The following is a 16720-nucleotide window of genomic DNA, read 5'->3' as shown; positions in this document are numbered from 1 at the left end:
AATTCTTGTTCGTTTGAAAGAAAATAATAAATACACAACTATTTCTATCCTTTCAAATAAATAGCAAAGCCTTCTGCCACTAGTTAATCTAATAACAGTGTAGCTGTTATTTTTATTTTCTCTATTAATTTATATTCATTTTTGGGAAAAAATACTGTTATTAATATAAGCTGCTTTATAAATGTAAACAAATAGTTGTCAAGAAATGTTACAGAAGCAAATTTACACTGTTTGAAGTTTTTGGTGCCCTCGTGCTGCCCCCTGCTGTCCAATGTCCACACTTACAGAAAGTTGTCCTAAACTTAACTTTTCTACTTCTTTATTCTCCCCATCAAAACCTACCTGGCCAGAGATTCAGAACGCAGGAGTTTTCCTCTAAGAGGCCAATGGGTTGACAGATAAATATCAGAAAGAGGCAGTTCCTTCCTAGTTGTCCTTCCAGAATTTTCTGGCCAGGTAGCCCAAGCGTTTGAGCTCTTGTTCTAGGAATGCTGAGTGACTTCCAGATTCCCTGACTTGAGATTCCAAACCCTCTCCGTTCTGGTTCACATCCCTGCTTACTCTGCTCACACTGGAGTGCCAGCTGTCTCCAAATGTCTCCTGTTTTCCCCTCCTCGCCTTTTCTCACGCTGCTTTCTCTACTTGGGATATCTTTTCTGAAGTCCTATATGTGGAAAGTCCACCCATCCTCCAAGGCTCCAGTCAAAATTTGCCTCCTCTATGAAAGTTATCCCCCTTCCCAAAACCTCCTCTTCTCTGTTCACTTTAATGAATCCTTTAAGGCTCAGCATGTTTTGTTTTTATGTGGTATAAGTTCAATAAAGATTTTTTTTTTTTAACGAGTGAAAAGGAGATAATAAAGAAAGGTTATCTGAGTTATTGACTTTTAATAGAGTCAATAAATGGAGAAAAGAATGAACCAGTCTAGGAAACCTCTTTAATACTACAAAATGCATATACCTGAATGGCTGATTTTTTTTTTTTTTTTTTTTTGGATAGTACTAGGATTAAACCCATGTGTCATTAATGCTAGCTAGGCAAGTACTCTACCCCAACCTCCATCCCCAGGCCTGGGGTGATCTTTTAATTGCCACGTGCTATAGTTTGAATCTTAAGTGGCCACTGAGGTTCATGCGTTAAAGCTTTGCTCCCCAGCCTGGCACTATTGGGAGGTGGTAGAGTCTTCAAGAGGTGGGACCTAGTAGGTGGTCTAAGGACATTGGGGGCATGCCCTAGAGAGGGATTGTGGAACTCTAGCCCTTTCTTCATTCTGTTTTGCTTCCTGGCCATAGGTAAGCAGCTTTGCTCTGCTATGTGCTCCCTGCCAATGCCATCCAGCACCTCCACCAGAAGCCTAAAAGCAATGGGTCCACCTAATCATCAACTAGAATCTCCAAAACTGTTAGCCCAAACAAACCTTTTCTCTTTGTAAGTTAATTATCTCAGGTATTTGTTATAGTGTCAGAAAGCTAACCTATTTCACACTGTATAAGGTGTATTGTGATTTCTGAAGTCAGGAGTATCTATGAAAAAATTAATTTAAAGCATATGTTGAAATATATTAACTTATTATATTCTCAAAATAGTCATGTGAGGTAAGTAATATCACCTTTTTTTGGAAACTGAGGGTCTTGACAATTAAGTAACCGGCCCAAAGTTATACAAGGAGTAAAGAGGAGAACAAGGAAGTTGTTCCAAAGCTGTGAACCTGAAGTGTCCTCATAATGTCTCCAATGGGAGTGTGTATGGAGGGACTTCTGTTTTTTAGTTTCTAGAAGCTAAAAAACTTTCTCCAACAGAGGAAGCTTCGAAATTGTGACCACATAGTCACACAAGGCCAAGAGGGAGATCAGAGGCCATCTAGCATCTTTAAGAGCTGATCTTCCCACAAGACCAAATGGGAAGGAATACAGCGTTTTGCCAAGTTCAAAGTTCTTCACATTTAAACTTTAAAAAAAAAGTTACATATTCTAAAAGATTAAAAAGTGAAAAATCCAAATATTTGTTATTTACTCTACTCACCTGTGTGGCTGAATGTTGATTCTAACCTGACTTGAAAATAGGTAAAGGTACGACTTAATATCTAAGTCAAATAGACCTTGAGAATACCTTTTAAACAAAAAATACAATGAATAAAAATAAGTCTCAGCACATCTCAGCAGTATCTGAGACAAGGACCTGGTTGCTTATTAAGATGAGAAGGCACACCAAAAAATTCACTTTGGGGAGGGAGCACCCAAATTGTTTGAGAGGACAAAACTGTTTTCCTAACATGTAAGTATACTTTAATTTCAGCAGGATTTGAAATGTACAATAGAAAGCACAGTAAATACTTTTTAAAGCAAACGTAAGTAACTGTACTGTTTAAGAACACTTGATTGAGTGGAGTCAGAGGTCAGCCTATGAGACTTTTAAGTAGACCTTCTAATTAAGTTTATGCATGATATTGGAACATTAAAGAGAACCCAGGGGCACTGGGGATGTGGCTCAAGCCGTAGCGCGCTAGCCTGGCATGCGTGCGGCCCGGGTTCGATCCTCAGCACCACATACAAACAAAGATGTTGTGTCCGCCAAAAAATAAAAATAAATAAATATTAAAAAATTCTCTCTCTCTCTCTCTCTTAAAAAAAATAATAAAAAAAAATAAATAAAGAGAACCCAGGAATCATCATCATGTGTACAAGTTAAATTTCTTAGATATGTAAAATTTTCTTAATTTCTTGAAAAATTTTCCTAAGTACCAAAGAAGGCAACTGTATAAAGTAAATTTATGAATTCAGTATAAAAAGTTGGGAAGTGTTTTATTAAGTAATGCTATCAATGAGACCACATTATTATTTAAAAGACTATGGCTTCTAAAACTTGCAAGATTTAGAAATATGGCAAGAGCCAGACACTAAATTTAAAAATACAATGCCTTTGAATATGAAAAATTTTTTTAAATTATATTATTTCTTCAAAAACTCAAATTAGGGATAGGGATATAGCTCAGTTGGTAGAGTGCCTGTCTTGCATGCACAAAGCCCTGGATTCGATCCCCAGCACCACACAAAACAAAAAACCTCAAATTAACTTTAGAGTAGTCCTTCAATATATAAGACTCATTTTTTTTTTTTTTTTTTTTTGTGGTGCTGGGGGTTGTGCGTGTGAGGCAAGCAATCTATCAACTGAGCTATATCCCCAGCTCAAAACTCACTGTAGGGGGCATCAAATAACTTATAATCAAACAGAAGTTATAGGATTGTTTTTCTTTCATTATTAGGCATTTCTTTTATTGCTTCACTCTACCAACTGGTTTTGATTGTCCAGTTATATTCTCTCTCTCTCTCTCTCTCTCTCTCTCTCTCTCTCTCTCTTTGAGGGCGGGTGGGTACTAGAGATTTAACCCAGGGGCAATTTACATTGAGCTACATCTCCAGACCTTTTATTTTTTATTATTATTTAAAAAAAATTTTTTTTTTTTTTTTTAGTTGTAGATGGACACAATACCTTCAATACCTTTATTTTATTTGTTTATTTTTATGTGGTGCCGGGGATTGAACTCAGTGCCACTGAGCCACAACTCCGGCCCAAATTTTATTTTTTAATTTGAGACAGTGTCTCACAAAATTGCTTAGGTCCTTGCTAAATTGCTGAGGCTGTCCTTGAACTTGGGATCCTCCTATGTCAGCCTCCTGAGCTTCTGGGATTACAGGTATGTGCCACACTGTGCCCAGCCAGTTATTCTCTATTTAGGTTTGAACCTCACTCACTTCCTAGGAGATGAATTGCAGCTTTTGAAAGATGGGGATGAGAAATAGAAGCACTAGTCTACTGACCCTCTTTCCCCAAATTTGTACTAATACTTAGCTTCAATTGTCATTAATCTATTGTATCATTTAGCTACTCTTAGCTCTAGCTGCAGATTAGAATTTCAAGGACAGCGTTTTAAAAATACTTATGCCAAGAACCATCCAGACCACTTATATCAGAATCTCTTGGGGTGGAGCACAGGCATTTTGTTTTTAAGTTTCTGGGTGATTCTATGTGCATGTTGAGAGCCACAGTTTAGTCAGAATGACGCCTGGCATTTTGCTAGAGGGAATGGTTGAAAGGTGACCCTGCTCCAGGAATAGGGCAGCTCTGGGGATTAGGGTGGATCCTGCTGCCTCGGCTCCCGCTACTTTGGAGTTCCCCTGGAGTTCTCTTGGGGTTCCAGGAGAATTGGCGCGGAGCCCGATGGAGGGAGTGTGTTCCTGGGAAGTGTGTGTAGAGTGCCGGTGAGAGTTCAGGAATAAAGAGTTGCTGTTTGAACGTACAAGGCTTTGTGGCAGCTTGGTTATTTTGTGCCCAGCCAGACTGCGGCATTTGGTGGCCTATACGGGGAACGCCTGAAGCTTAGAGGTAAGTAAAATTGCTTGCCCCTGAAGGAGAGCGAAAGAATGGGTGACCATTTCAAAAAACAATGTATTCTTGTTTTTATTTATTTTGTTTTTATTTCAAGTTGCCTGTCCCTAGAACTTTCTCAGGCAAACTGGGAAAAATGGTTGACTCAAAGTTTGAAGTTGTTCGCCCCTGAGGAAGAGAAATTGTTAGAGGAAGGAGGCACCCCAGTAAGACCAAGAACAGTTAGGGCATGTGTTGATACAATACAAAAATGTAGCCCATGGCTTTTTAAAGAGGAGTTGTTGAATATATCACAATGGGACCATCGTGGTATCCTGTAGAAGGATTTTTCTTCAAGAAGAAAGAGATGGCTAGTTCTGTTTACTATACTTGTCTAAGATCTTGGTTTTTACAGACATCTGATTAATTTACAAAGCTAAAGTGTTGAAACATCAACCACTAAATATAAAATCAAGTATTCTTTACTTATTAAGTTACACAAGGTAATATATTTAAACATTATGTGTGTTTTCATAAATTGGTAAATGGAAAAAAAAGTTTAATATTGCTTTGTGTCTGTGTCTTTGCTGAAACAAGGTTACTAAGAGTTAAGATTCTATCAGGTGTAATTTATATACAAAGAGTATAAGAAGTTTCAGTTGGGTTTCAATTATAGTATTATAGTACCATAAAAAACATGAAAGTATTTCATCTTATTAAAGTGGAGTAATTTGTCTAAATTCAGAAATTTTATAAGGGTTGTTTCAGAATGTGAATTTTTAAAAAGGGTTAATGGCTAAAAAAAGAGATATAAAAAGATTCAAGATGTGGAAATATATTTTAATATGAAAGGCTAAAAAAAAGAAATGTTTCTAGATGAAATAATCTTTGTGTGGTAAAGTAAAAAGTTGTAAAATGTCTAAGTAAGTTGCAAAAGGCTTTAAAAGGTTAAATTGAAGGTGGTTAAGATGCCTTCATGGCGGAGGAAAGATTGCGTCATTCGAAGCCTAGTTAATCTTAAAAGCATTACTTTAAAAAAAAAACCCATAAAAATGAGAAGATAATAGGATAAAAGCAATTTGGATAAAGAAGATTAAAAATTTGAAGTGGAAAATTTTAAAGACAGAAGTACAGAAAGGTAAAAAAAAGATAGAGAAGATGTAGGAAGATAGAAAAGATGTAGAAAGACAAAAATTTTAAACCCACAAAATAGGAAGCAAAAAAAAAAAAAAAAACTAGGAGAAAAAAAAAGCAACTAAGGGTGAATGTACAAACCTTAGAAGAAAACTAGAAGATAGAAACAAGATAAAAAAAATGGTTAAAAATGTCAAATAAAGGTATTTCAGATAAAAAATACAAAAAGCTAAGACAACTATTAGATACAGACATTCAAGATAGAAAAAGGTAGAAGAGAGAAGTTTAAAGTCAAATATTGGATAAAATAGAAGAACAAGAAGATTATTAGTAATTTTTTCAAAAAGCCCATCAACTTTAATTTCTGGTGGTGCAGAAATTAGAAGTCTTGGATGAGGGTGTTAAAATTTATAGACAAGAGCCAATTTAGAAAACGTTAAACTAAAAGAAAATTGGTTTAAAACCACATCAAAAAATTAAAAGGATGCATATAGGATATTTTGGAACATCATCCCTGAAGAAAAATCAGTTAATGTTTTACTTACATAGTTGAAAGAGCTCATCAAACTATTAAAATGTAATTATTAAAGCAAAAAGAGGGAATTGGAAAGGGGTATATATCCCCCAAAGATAAACTTATTTTAACTCTTTTTACTCTAAACTTTTTAAATTTGGATTCATCAGGGCTTAGTGCTGCAGAAAGGCATATGTGTCCAAAAAATGTACATAAGCCCAAGGTACTTTGGAAGGATATTCTAACAGGACAATGGAAAGGTCCTGACCCAGTGATTGTCTGGAGTAGGGGGTCTGTTTGTGTGTTTCCACAGGGAGAACAGCAGCCGATTTGGATTCCAGAGAGATTAACTAAAGCGATTTCTACAGACCAAAAAGAAGATGATTTGGCTCAAATCCATAACAGCTCATATTCAGAACTCCAGTTTGGCTATTCTTACATCTGCAACAGTGATTCTCCCACACCTGGAGGCTAATGAATAATGAACACCACTAAGGCCTATTTCAAATTTAAGAAACCTTGGGGCTTACTTGTGGGAATACCTTCAGACCCATTATGCAAGTTACAGGAAGAAGGATGGAATATCAAAAGAAGAATCAAACCTAGGTGGTAACCAGGATGCTTTTTTTCAACATCTATTTTATTATTGCCTTTTCCCACATCATGAAGTTCTATTTTATTTTTTGAGCTCATACAGACCTAGGTTAATGTTTTTCTGATCAGACTGTGGAGTTTTTAAACATTGCAATGGAGATTTCACCTGTGTAAAGCTACAAGGCCTTTACTATTGTCTTATGTGTTGTATGTTATGTGTACACACTTCTGTTTTGTGTTGTATGTATGTATGTGCATATGTCCATATATATGAGGAGTGCTCATGAAAAAATGGATCCGAATTTTTTTTTATTCACGTGATTTAAATGGTTTAATTTAAATTGGGTAAATAGCTGTTGAGGATTGTTTTAATATGTGAACAAAAAAGGAGGTTAACAGATCTGTTTGTTTACTTTTACCTTTCCTTTTCATTATATTTAATAATTCTGTTCAGGATAATGTAAATTGTTTAGAAAATTGCTTTCTTTTAGTGCCTGCTGGAATGTTACATAATTTTTTTTAGCCATCATTGCCAGAATTCCTATCTTCATCCCAGTACCGGTGAAGACAAAGATAAAACCAAACTACAGCTTCTGCGATAGCTATCACAACAAACTGTATAAACTGATGCATCAATGAATAATAACTCAGCAAGCGATGCTCAATCAAGGAGTCGATTTACTTTGAGAGGAAATGGACATATTAATAGATTTCTCTGCTTTGAACTGTTTGCAGAACTTGCCTGGACTATGTATCACTTGCATGCATTGTGAACTATCTGTTGGTGCAGCGAATTGTGGTAGTGCTGGGGTATCTTTGCTGATGGTGTCATCGGTGGTACAATTTTTCCAAAAAGAGCCGTCATTTGGCTTGGTGCCGTGGCATTTTGCATCCTCCTCCCTTCTGCTTGTGATGGTCTAAAATTTGGGGGCCAACAGAGGTGAGGCAAAGAACCTCACCCCCACACACACACTAAACTGTGGCTCTCAACATGTGCAGGCAGAAGGAGCGGGTGTGGTCAGTAGTAGAGTGTTTGCCTATCATGCATTAGGCTGTGGGTCTGAGTTCCAGCACCATAAAAACATGAATAAATTCATACATATACACAGGCAGAGATGAGAACCACTGGTGCAAGAATGTGAGCCTACCACCTTCAGAAGGACCCAGGGCCATTCTAGGTGAATGCTACCCAATAGAACTTTCTGCAATCACAGACACATAATCCTGTGCTGTTCAGTATGGTAGCCACCAGCCTGGTGAAAGGTAGTGAGTGAGACTGAGAAACTGAACTCTAAATTTTAAATGAATTCAAATATAAAAACATACAGCCACATGTGGCAAGTGGCTACGCACTGGAAAACAAAAGTTTTGGAATTTTAGGCCACTTTATATGAGTCTATTATTAAATAGGTGCTGACTGATTCTTTTGTTATTAAATAGGTGCAGACTGCACCAGCCCAAACTTGCTACTCATGCCTCTTTGGGGTACATACCAGTTTCTTGACAAGAACTCCAGTAGTGTGGAAATATAGCTTGAAGCTTGTATTGGCTTCTAGAGAAACATAAGAACAGTGAATTTGCTGGGTTTTCCCTCATTCATGTTGACAACTTATTTACTGAAGAATGAGCAAAGGCCCTTCAGAACTAAAAATATTTAAGTCTCACAGGTTAATAATGGAGCAGAGAAGCAATTACACTCTTGGAAAGAGCCCTCTTCACTCCTTGGCATATTCTAGTGTTTTTCAATTGAGGGTTGTGATCTGTCTTGAAAGATGGAGAGTTTCCAGTGGGCTGTGGCAGTGGCCCATGTTTCAAAGCTAAATATAGGTCATGGGCATGGCAGCCTCCCTTCCTCAGTCTCATCAGAGCCATGTCCTGTTGATGAATGTGGGACATCAGTAGTTGGTGGGATAAAATCTCGAGGGAAAAAAAAAAAAAAACAGCAAATGACTCAGATACAGAAGTGCTTTTCAGATGCAGCTTCTATTTAGCAAAACTAAATCATATGTTTACTTACTTTTAAAAATAACTTGTAAATTATGGATTGCTTTATAATTTTCATTTTTTCAACTTAAAAGACTTTACGAGGCCAAGAAAAAGTCTCTAGGGCTGGGGACTGTAGAGTACTTGCCTCGCATGTACAAAGTCCTGGGTTCAATCCCCAGTTATACAAAATAAATAAATAAATAAAGCTTCTAGAACCAGGCAGCATTCCAGACCCAAAATGGTTCAGAATCCCACCGGCCATTGCTTTTTTTTTTTTTTTTAAGTTAAAAACACAAACTTACATGAATTGTTGGCAAATAAATCTCAAATGTGGTATGAATACTGAAACATATTTATCATGGCAGATACCATCTGATTCTCTAGAGCTATATATTCTCCAAGAGCGGGCCTTGGACTAGCAGTATCTGTGAACTTCACTTAAATGATAAATTATGGTATAATGATGTATTAAGAATTGTAATGCAAAAATAAATAAATAATTTTTAAAAACACTATTTATTATCAATTATTGGTGCAAATTAATTGCAAAAAAAATTATGGCTTTCTGTGTGATATTTACATAGTGCATAAAATGTACTTTGATCATATTTATGCCCCCATTACCCTTCCTCATTAGTTCCCCTTCTACTTTTATGTCCTTTTAAAATCATTATTCCCTAAATTCTACACATGAGAGAAAACATAAAATTTGTCTTTCTGAATTAGGCCTATTTCACTTAACATGATATGATTTGCAGCAATATGCACAATGGCCTATGCAACTCTTAAAAATGCAAATTCTCACCTGTCCCCACAGACCTTCTGAACCAGGAACTCTAGGACCAGGGGCTCAGCAACCTGTGTTTTAATAAGGTCTCCAGGCAATTCCCATGCACGCTAAAATTTGAGATCCACTGATCTAGAGTGTAGTAAGACCCCAAAAAATGCCCAGAGGGAAAAGCTCCTGCAAATCCCAAAGTTGATAAAGACTGAAACACAAAATTGGCCTTATAAATTATGAAGTGCAAGTCAATATTCTATTTGGATCTAATGTTATGAATCATGAATTTAACCTACTTCAACAAGGATTTGACGAACCTGTTAGATACTTTTGCATTTAATTTCAGAAATTTATGATTTGTAAAAATCTAGCTTCTGAATTTCCTGAGATGTTCCTGAACAGATGAGATGAAGTACATGTATACTTAAGTCAACTCAACCTGCAAAATTTCAAATGCAAACGCAGATAAACCAGGAGGACCATTACTCATTCTATGAAAAGATTATTAGATTTATAAAATAATGAATAAATTCACTGGAGGATTTAGAAGTAATATCATATGGCGCACTTAAAATGCATCAATTTACAAAATACAAATTTGTAAGTACCTCATGTGACAGTGAGAAGAGGAGGTAAGAATACAAGATCTGATCTCAGACTTCCCAGGTTCAAACACCAGGTTTTTCATCTACTATGTAACGTGGGCCAAGGCTCAGTTGTGCCAGTCTCTGTTCCCTTATCTGTAAAATGGGAATAATTGTCCTATCCCTTTTCCTGTGTGTGAGAATTTAAGAAACAAATAGAGGTGGCATTTAGACCACAGACTAAAACATAGTAAGCTCTAATTAAATGTTGTTGTTTTGTTGCTTTTTACATTACCCAACCTGTGACTAGTCTGATCAGTATGAAAATACATCTTAATGTTTCATCAGGCAAGAATGTTTATACAAAGCTGTTAAAGTTTATACAAAGTAAATAAGAGCTAACCATATTGAACATTAGATATCCAGCAGGTGTTCCACCTTTCCAAATGTTCTTCCTTAGCCAAACCAATCATGGTAATTTCATTTTCCTTACGGTGATTGGTTTAGATTTGAGCATGTCCTATGAATCTGGTCAATGAGTTCTAAAACACCATTATGTTGTAGGGTTTTTGGAAAAAGAGTTCTTCCCTTAAAAAGAGATGAATAAGAGAAACTCCTCATTTCTAAAATTACAATATAACTATATGATGCCTGGATTTGCAGCAGCCATTTTGTGACTATGAGGAAAGATATCACTGACATGATGTTAAATAATGGAATCTAATGAGGAACTTCATAATTGTTGAGCTACTAAGATAAATCTAGAACTGGCTTGCCTCCTAGTTACTACTTTAGTTTAAATAAAAAATGTCTTTACTTTTTATATCAACTATCAATGAATTTTATGTTAGTATGAAAACAAACTAAACATATAACACATAACAACCTGGGACTTTATTCCTGAAGTCATCTTAAATCACACATATAGAATCCTTAAAAAATAGTTTCTTCTCCTTCAATTCTTCTTTATAGAAATAATGGTCTTGATTTCCTGCTCCATACCTGATATGCTGAACTAATTAACCATTAGTTAAATGTCTATTGATTTAATAAATTACTTCTTTAAAATTCATCTTAAAAGTTTCTTTTATGTATATATAATTACAAATTATTACAGAATATTTCAAAATAAAAATATTTTATTTCTAATATAATCTTTCAATACTAATTGTATTTCCCTGTTTTATCTTCATAGTTTATATTTACTTTGATGCTTATTGTATGGCAAGCTGAACAAAATGTACATCAAAGAAAGGACTGAGGGTATAGTTCACTGGTAGAGCATATCCTTAGCATATACAAGGTTCTGGGTTTGAGTGCCAGTACATAAATAAATAAATAAATAAATAAATAAAAATTAAATAATGTTCATCAAATGGACCTCAGAGAGATATGCCCCAAACTCCTACTGCCAGAGTGATCCTCGAAATTTTTCCAATAAGCCAATATTCTCTCTCTCATTTTGCAATAGGAATTTGCATTAGGTGACCATTTATTTATTTGGACTGTGAATTAAACATGAGAACTCTCCCCTCCCCAACCCAGTTTGTGACTATTAGGTGCACAAATTAGGTCCTTCAATGGAAGGACACTGGTGAAACCCTATGTAAACAAATTTAAATTTAAAACAATCTTTCCTCTATAGAAATCTTATCTAGCCTTTATTCCTTTATGGGAGCCCAACACATCTAAGCCCTTAGATTTAAAGTATCTTTAGAACTTTGAACCATACTGGGTTATGAACTGCCTGTGGGCAGGGACCCTTCTCTCTTTTTTTCCCTTAATCTTGTAACCCAGCATCTTAAAACATCACACAATAGGTAGGGGGAGGAGTAGATCTAGAACAAACACCCAAATAAAGATAAATGTCGAACAAATAAAGTATAAAGCATGTTTTTATTTTTCTCAGAATGAAATCATCATCTTTGCTTAACTTTCCCTTTAGATTCTCCCTTTGAGAATCATTTTGGAAAGATCAACAAGAAAATCATAGCACAAACACCATTTTGTATGTTATTTTCCTCTTCCTTTGCAAAACCAGGCTGGGGATTCTAGGATATCTGCATAGTCTTATGGAAAGCAACAATGTGTCCAGGAAAGAGCAGAGAAGTGGGAAATACACACAAGAAATGAATAAAATGGAAAGCAAATACAATTTCGGATCTGTATTTAACTTGTTTTTGAAAGGGTAAAATTTTTTATTTTTCCTTCTACTGAAAAAGTTCATGCCAAGGTAAGATTAGATCAGTCCTGGCTCACATTTTCAGCATTTTGTGTTAAATCATCTTAATGTCTCTTAAGTGTTTTTTTCTTTGTTACCTCATCCCACCATTACCTGTTACCTAATAGGTCTGGCTAACCTGAAATTTCCTTAATATTTAGCAATACTCATGAATATAGGTATATAAAATAGGAAATTATATTGTTCATTACGTTAAGTCTTAATATAATTTTCAGTTTATTTTTTATTACTGACCAAGCTACCTAATTTGAAGTTCATTTTTCTGAGGTTTATTGATTAGAATTCGATTTCAAAATTCTTTGGCGTCATTTCTTTTTTCTTTCTGCAACCTGTTTTTTGGCCACTCCACTCCTCATCAACCCCTCCCTCCAGCAGAGGGTTGGGCAGGATGAAAAAAATGACATGACATTTCAATATAGTCAATTCTGCTACTTGCTACTATGACTGATAAAACGTTGTACAAGAAATAAATAAGTGAATACTTGTTGACCAAAATGACATTTGAGGATTTTTAAAAATATATATATTTTTTATTATCCATGGTCTAGCAACTGCTACTGAAAGATTGAGTTGGTTCTCTATAGACTCAATTTAATTAATAAAGGGGTTTTTTAATGACTAAAAATGCAATTGGTTATTATAATTCTAATCAAAATCATACTAAACTCATGGACTAAATGTCTATCTAAATGTTACCAATTAAAAAAAAAAGAATTAATGTTCCAAAGAATCAAGAGCTAAAATGAAGCACAGGTGGATTTTAAAATGGAGAATAATATAAAATAATGCATTGTTTTTGCCTTCTAGATTTAAGCCTCCTTACTTGCATAGTGATGTAAAAGTCACATATGAAGATTATCTTTAATATATATAACTATGGTTGATTTTTTAAAGTGAAGGTTTCACTATAATGGTTACTTCATAATCAATGATGTAATAGTCAATGATGTAGGAGAACAAAGAGCATATGGACTTCATGGTATCAGTTTGTTTTTTAAAAGGGGGGCTGCCTCATGTAAGCATTTTTAGTTTTCAGAGATTAAATAAAATGAAAAAACATGACCATTCTGAATAACAGAGTATTTTAGCAATAAATGTGTAGGAAAGTATATTTTATTCAGTAGATCAACTTCAGGGAACTAAACTCTCCAGCTTAACCAGGTTAGATAATATATTTACACCTGAAATATTTCATCCTATCAAGAATCTATAATTTTCAAAAACCGGTCTTGAAGTGGCATTTACATTCTATAAAGAGATAAAATGTAACAGGGAACATTTTCAAATCTTTATAGCAGAGTATAAACAAAATAGAGGCATAACATAATTATTTTTGAAGTTCAAGGAAAGAGGTACACAGATGATAAGAAATACTATTTCTAGTCTTTTAAACATACTTTTACTTCAAACTGTTAAATGATTAAATAATGAGAAGAGCATGTATACTGTTTCAAATATGAATAAAGCCATTTAGTTCCTCAAATTTGCATTCTTTGAAGAAATAATCTGTTCAGTCATATGGAGAAGGTGATCTAGAGTACTATTTCAGTTGTTTTTATTTTATTTGGCAAAATAATATGGTTCAAGGTATAATCACGTATTCCCCCACTTTCTTTTTGAACTAAGGACATACTTACTATCTTCATAAACAACTAAAATGTTTACTGAGACCAGTAAAATCTATGTCATACTGTAACAGATTTTTGTTCTTGGGAGGCTTTGGGCCTAAGTGCCACATTTTTCTAATGAGATAACTCCCAATAAGAACAAAGATGGAAAAGATATTATCCTGAATTTAGACATGGGAACAGGAATATTTTTAAAGTTAAAAATCGTTGTGCACATATCCTTTAAAAAAATCACTCCAAAACATTTGCTCTTTTTAAAACAAGGGTTTACGTAAATTCAATTGAAGTATCATTTCAAAATCAAGCAAATAAGCAACAATGTCAGCATTATTACATGGCAAACTGCTAGAAAATCCTCAGGAGAGACTCAGAATAGTTATTTGAGAAATTCCTCGGTTCAAAACGAAATTCAACTTTTACAATGTTCAGGGAACTAAAACTCAAACATTCTGTTACATGAAAAGACACGTATAATTTTATAATACAAGGAAAATATAAAAATGTTCCTGAGGGGAGAGAGGATAAACTGACAGTTTATTATTGAAGAAGCTGATATAGAGATAATCAATAAGATCAGATAAAACACAACTGCAAACTGCATGCCGTCCCTCATGTCCCCTGGACTGGTTGTGACGACATGTCTGCTCTCACCCTAGTTCACAGTTCACAGAAAACATTTAAATAACATAACCAAATAGATCCACTGACCAAACTGAACTTTCTTTAAGAAAATAAAGGGATAAGATAATAGATAAAATCTTGCCCCACCTCTTTTTTTCCTTCCTTTTTTCTTTTAGTGAAACTGACATAAATTGTTAAGGAGCACTACAGCGCCACCAACACAGATCAATGCAAAACAAAAAAGATCTCCCACCGTGTGCAAAAAGAAAAAAAAAAAATTAGAAAAATGCCCAAAATCACAAAATGTCTCCCAAATGTACCTTTTTTGGAAGAAAACAAGATAGATTTCCAAAGATTTCCTAATGAAGAGCTTCCAAGAAATAACATCATAGACTACAAGTTTCGATCTGATCAGCAAATAAAAGATCCACTATTTAGTAACAGCCATAACTTAATATAAACCCGGTTATGTCAATCTCCACCTTCATTAAACCAAGGGCAGCTTTTCTGTAGTTTGCATTCAAGTAATCCATCAGGAGAACCAAAATAGGCCTATTTTTTTTTAAACTACATCCACAGTTTGCCTGCTGATAATATAGTTCTGGACAAATTAGGTAATACATAATTTTTATAAAGAGGATATGCACATATTTGGCATTACCAACATTGCTGGCACAAAACAAGTCCATTTTGAAATATTTGAGTTCCCCTATAGTTCACAGCAATTAAAGTATAATTTCCATTATACATATTTAGCTTTAACAATGAAAAAAAAAACTATTTTTTTTTCTTTTGGTAAAAATTAACCACACAAGATTAGGTAGAACGTGCAGAGATCAAAGCTAAAGAAAAATACAAAGATTGGTTTGGGGAGAAGAAACACAATGAAAATCCTTTTTATCTGGTGGCTCCTTCAAAGATTTAATCCCAGAAATGTTTAAAATTACAAACTTACCATTAGTGGAGGCAAAGAAGAAACCAGTTCTTGAAAAAAAATTGTAACAATATAGGCAGGAGACTTGGGTCTCTAGAAAAAACAGCTTCCAGGCAGCATATGGATCTTCAAACATCTTTAAAATATTTGGTAAATAAAAAGTCAGACTTTCTTCCATGGTCGGTGGCTGAATGGGGTGGCTTCCCCCAGGATCTGTGGGCGTTTGGGAAAAATCGGAGAAATATCCACAGAAGATTAAAAGCCGAGGAGGCAGCGGCAGCCAGAAGACTCTGGGGTTAACAACTTTGCGATGGCAAGCAGGCGCGCGCTGATTGGCTGGGAGGGCAGTGTCCCTACAGTCTGCACTATCCCCCGCGGCCCCCGCCTCCTGCAGCTCGGAAAAAAATGCAGTGTGTGTGCCATTTTACACTGGGCTTTTAAAAGCACAGCCACCCGAATGACAAAAGTCGAAGCTCGCTATTAAGTGACACTGCAAAACAATAGCCCCCATGACTGCCTGTTAGCTCAGGAAAATGCCCTCCTCTGCACATCTCCAGGAACACTCTCGTCTGGATTGTAATGTGGGTTTGGATGGAAGAGAATAGTTGGTCTTAAGCAAATTGTTGGATCATTAAAAAAAAATGTATAATCTGGATACAAACATGGCCATTTAGCAACTCTTCCCATCAAAATAGGTTTGATTGGACACCCAGGTATGTAAAGAGGCCAGTCATCCTCGCACCAAATTCATCACTCCTTCAGCTCCTTCCTGAGAGCTTTAATAATTTGGAAAAAAAAAAAAGATTTGTAAGCCATAATAGTTACCATTTGTACAAAAAGTAAATAAAAATAATGACTTTAATGGTTAAATTAGAAACAATAGGCATACTCCCTCTCTCCCCGCGCTTATAATTTGTGTTTCAAAAACCTTTTCTGGCTGACAGAATTCTACCACTCTGCCTTACAAACAAAATGGCTGTGGTACTGAGTTTTTTTGGATCCTCCCACTGTGCCTCCTCCCGGCCTCCAGGAAGTGGTAAAATTCCAAAATAAATACAGTACTAAAAGTACGTTGTCGACTCTGAACTCGGGGCAAATCTTTGGTAGGGGGGTTTGCTGCTTTTTATTAGTTTCTTTTTCTTTTCTTTTTTATTTTTTTTTTATTGTTTTGAAAAGAAGATCAATCACTAGAGATTTACTTGACTGTAATTTGAACTTCCTGCTTTACATATTTATAAGGTCTTTCACCTATCTTGGCAGGCTTTCAAATTAAGTGGGCTGGGAAATTTGATGCTGTGTCTCTGGTCGTGAGCAGAGTCAGGTATTTGGAGGCTGCA

General features: G+C 35.3%; 1 protein-coding gene across 1 annotated transcript in view; it reads right to left on the bottom strand.

Moving 5' to 3' along the window:
- Epc1 (enhancer of polycomb homolog 1) overlaps positions 1–15667 on the bottom strand; it is an 89060-nt gene extending 73393 nt beyond the window's left edge. Inside the window, exon 1 of the mRNA XM_071599902.1 lies at positions 15405–15667. Within this exon, the coding sequence (XP_071456003.1) occupies positions 15405–15407 (3 nt within the window). The 5' untranslated portion in view covers positions 15408–15667. The remainder of the gene's footprint in view (positions 1–15404) is intronic.
- Positions 15668–16720: the final 1053 nt, after the last annotated feature.

Source organism: Marmota flaviventris, chromosome 12, assembly GCF_047511675.1.
Source record: "Marmota flaviventris isolate mMarFla1 chromosome 12, mMarFla1.hap1, whole genome shotgun sequence".
In the NCBI taxonomy this organism is placed as follows: domain Eukaryota; kingdom Metazoa; phylum Chordata; class Mammalia; order Rodentia; family Sciuridae; genus Marmota; species Marmota flaviventris.
This window is presented reverse-complemented; position numbering and strand designations above follow the sequence as displayed.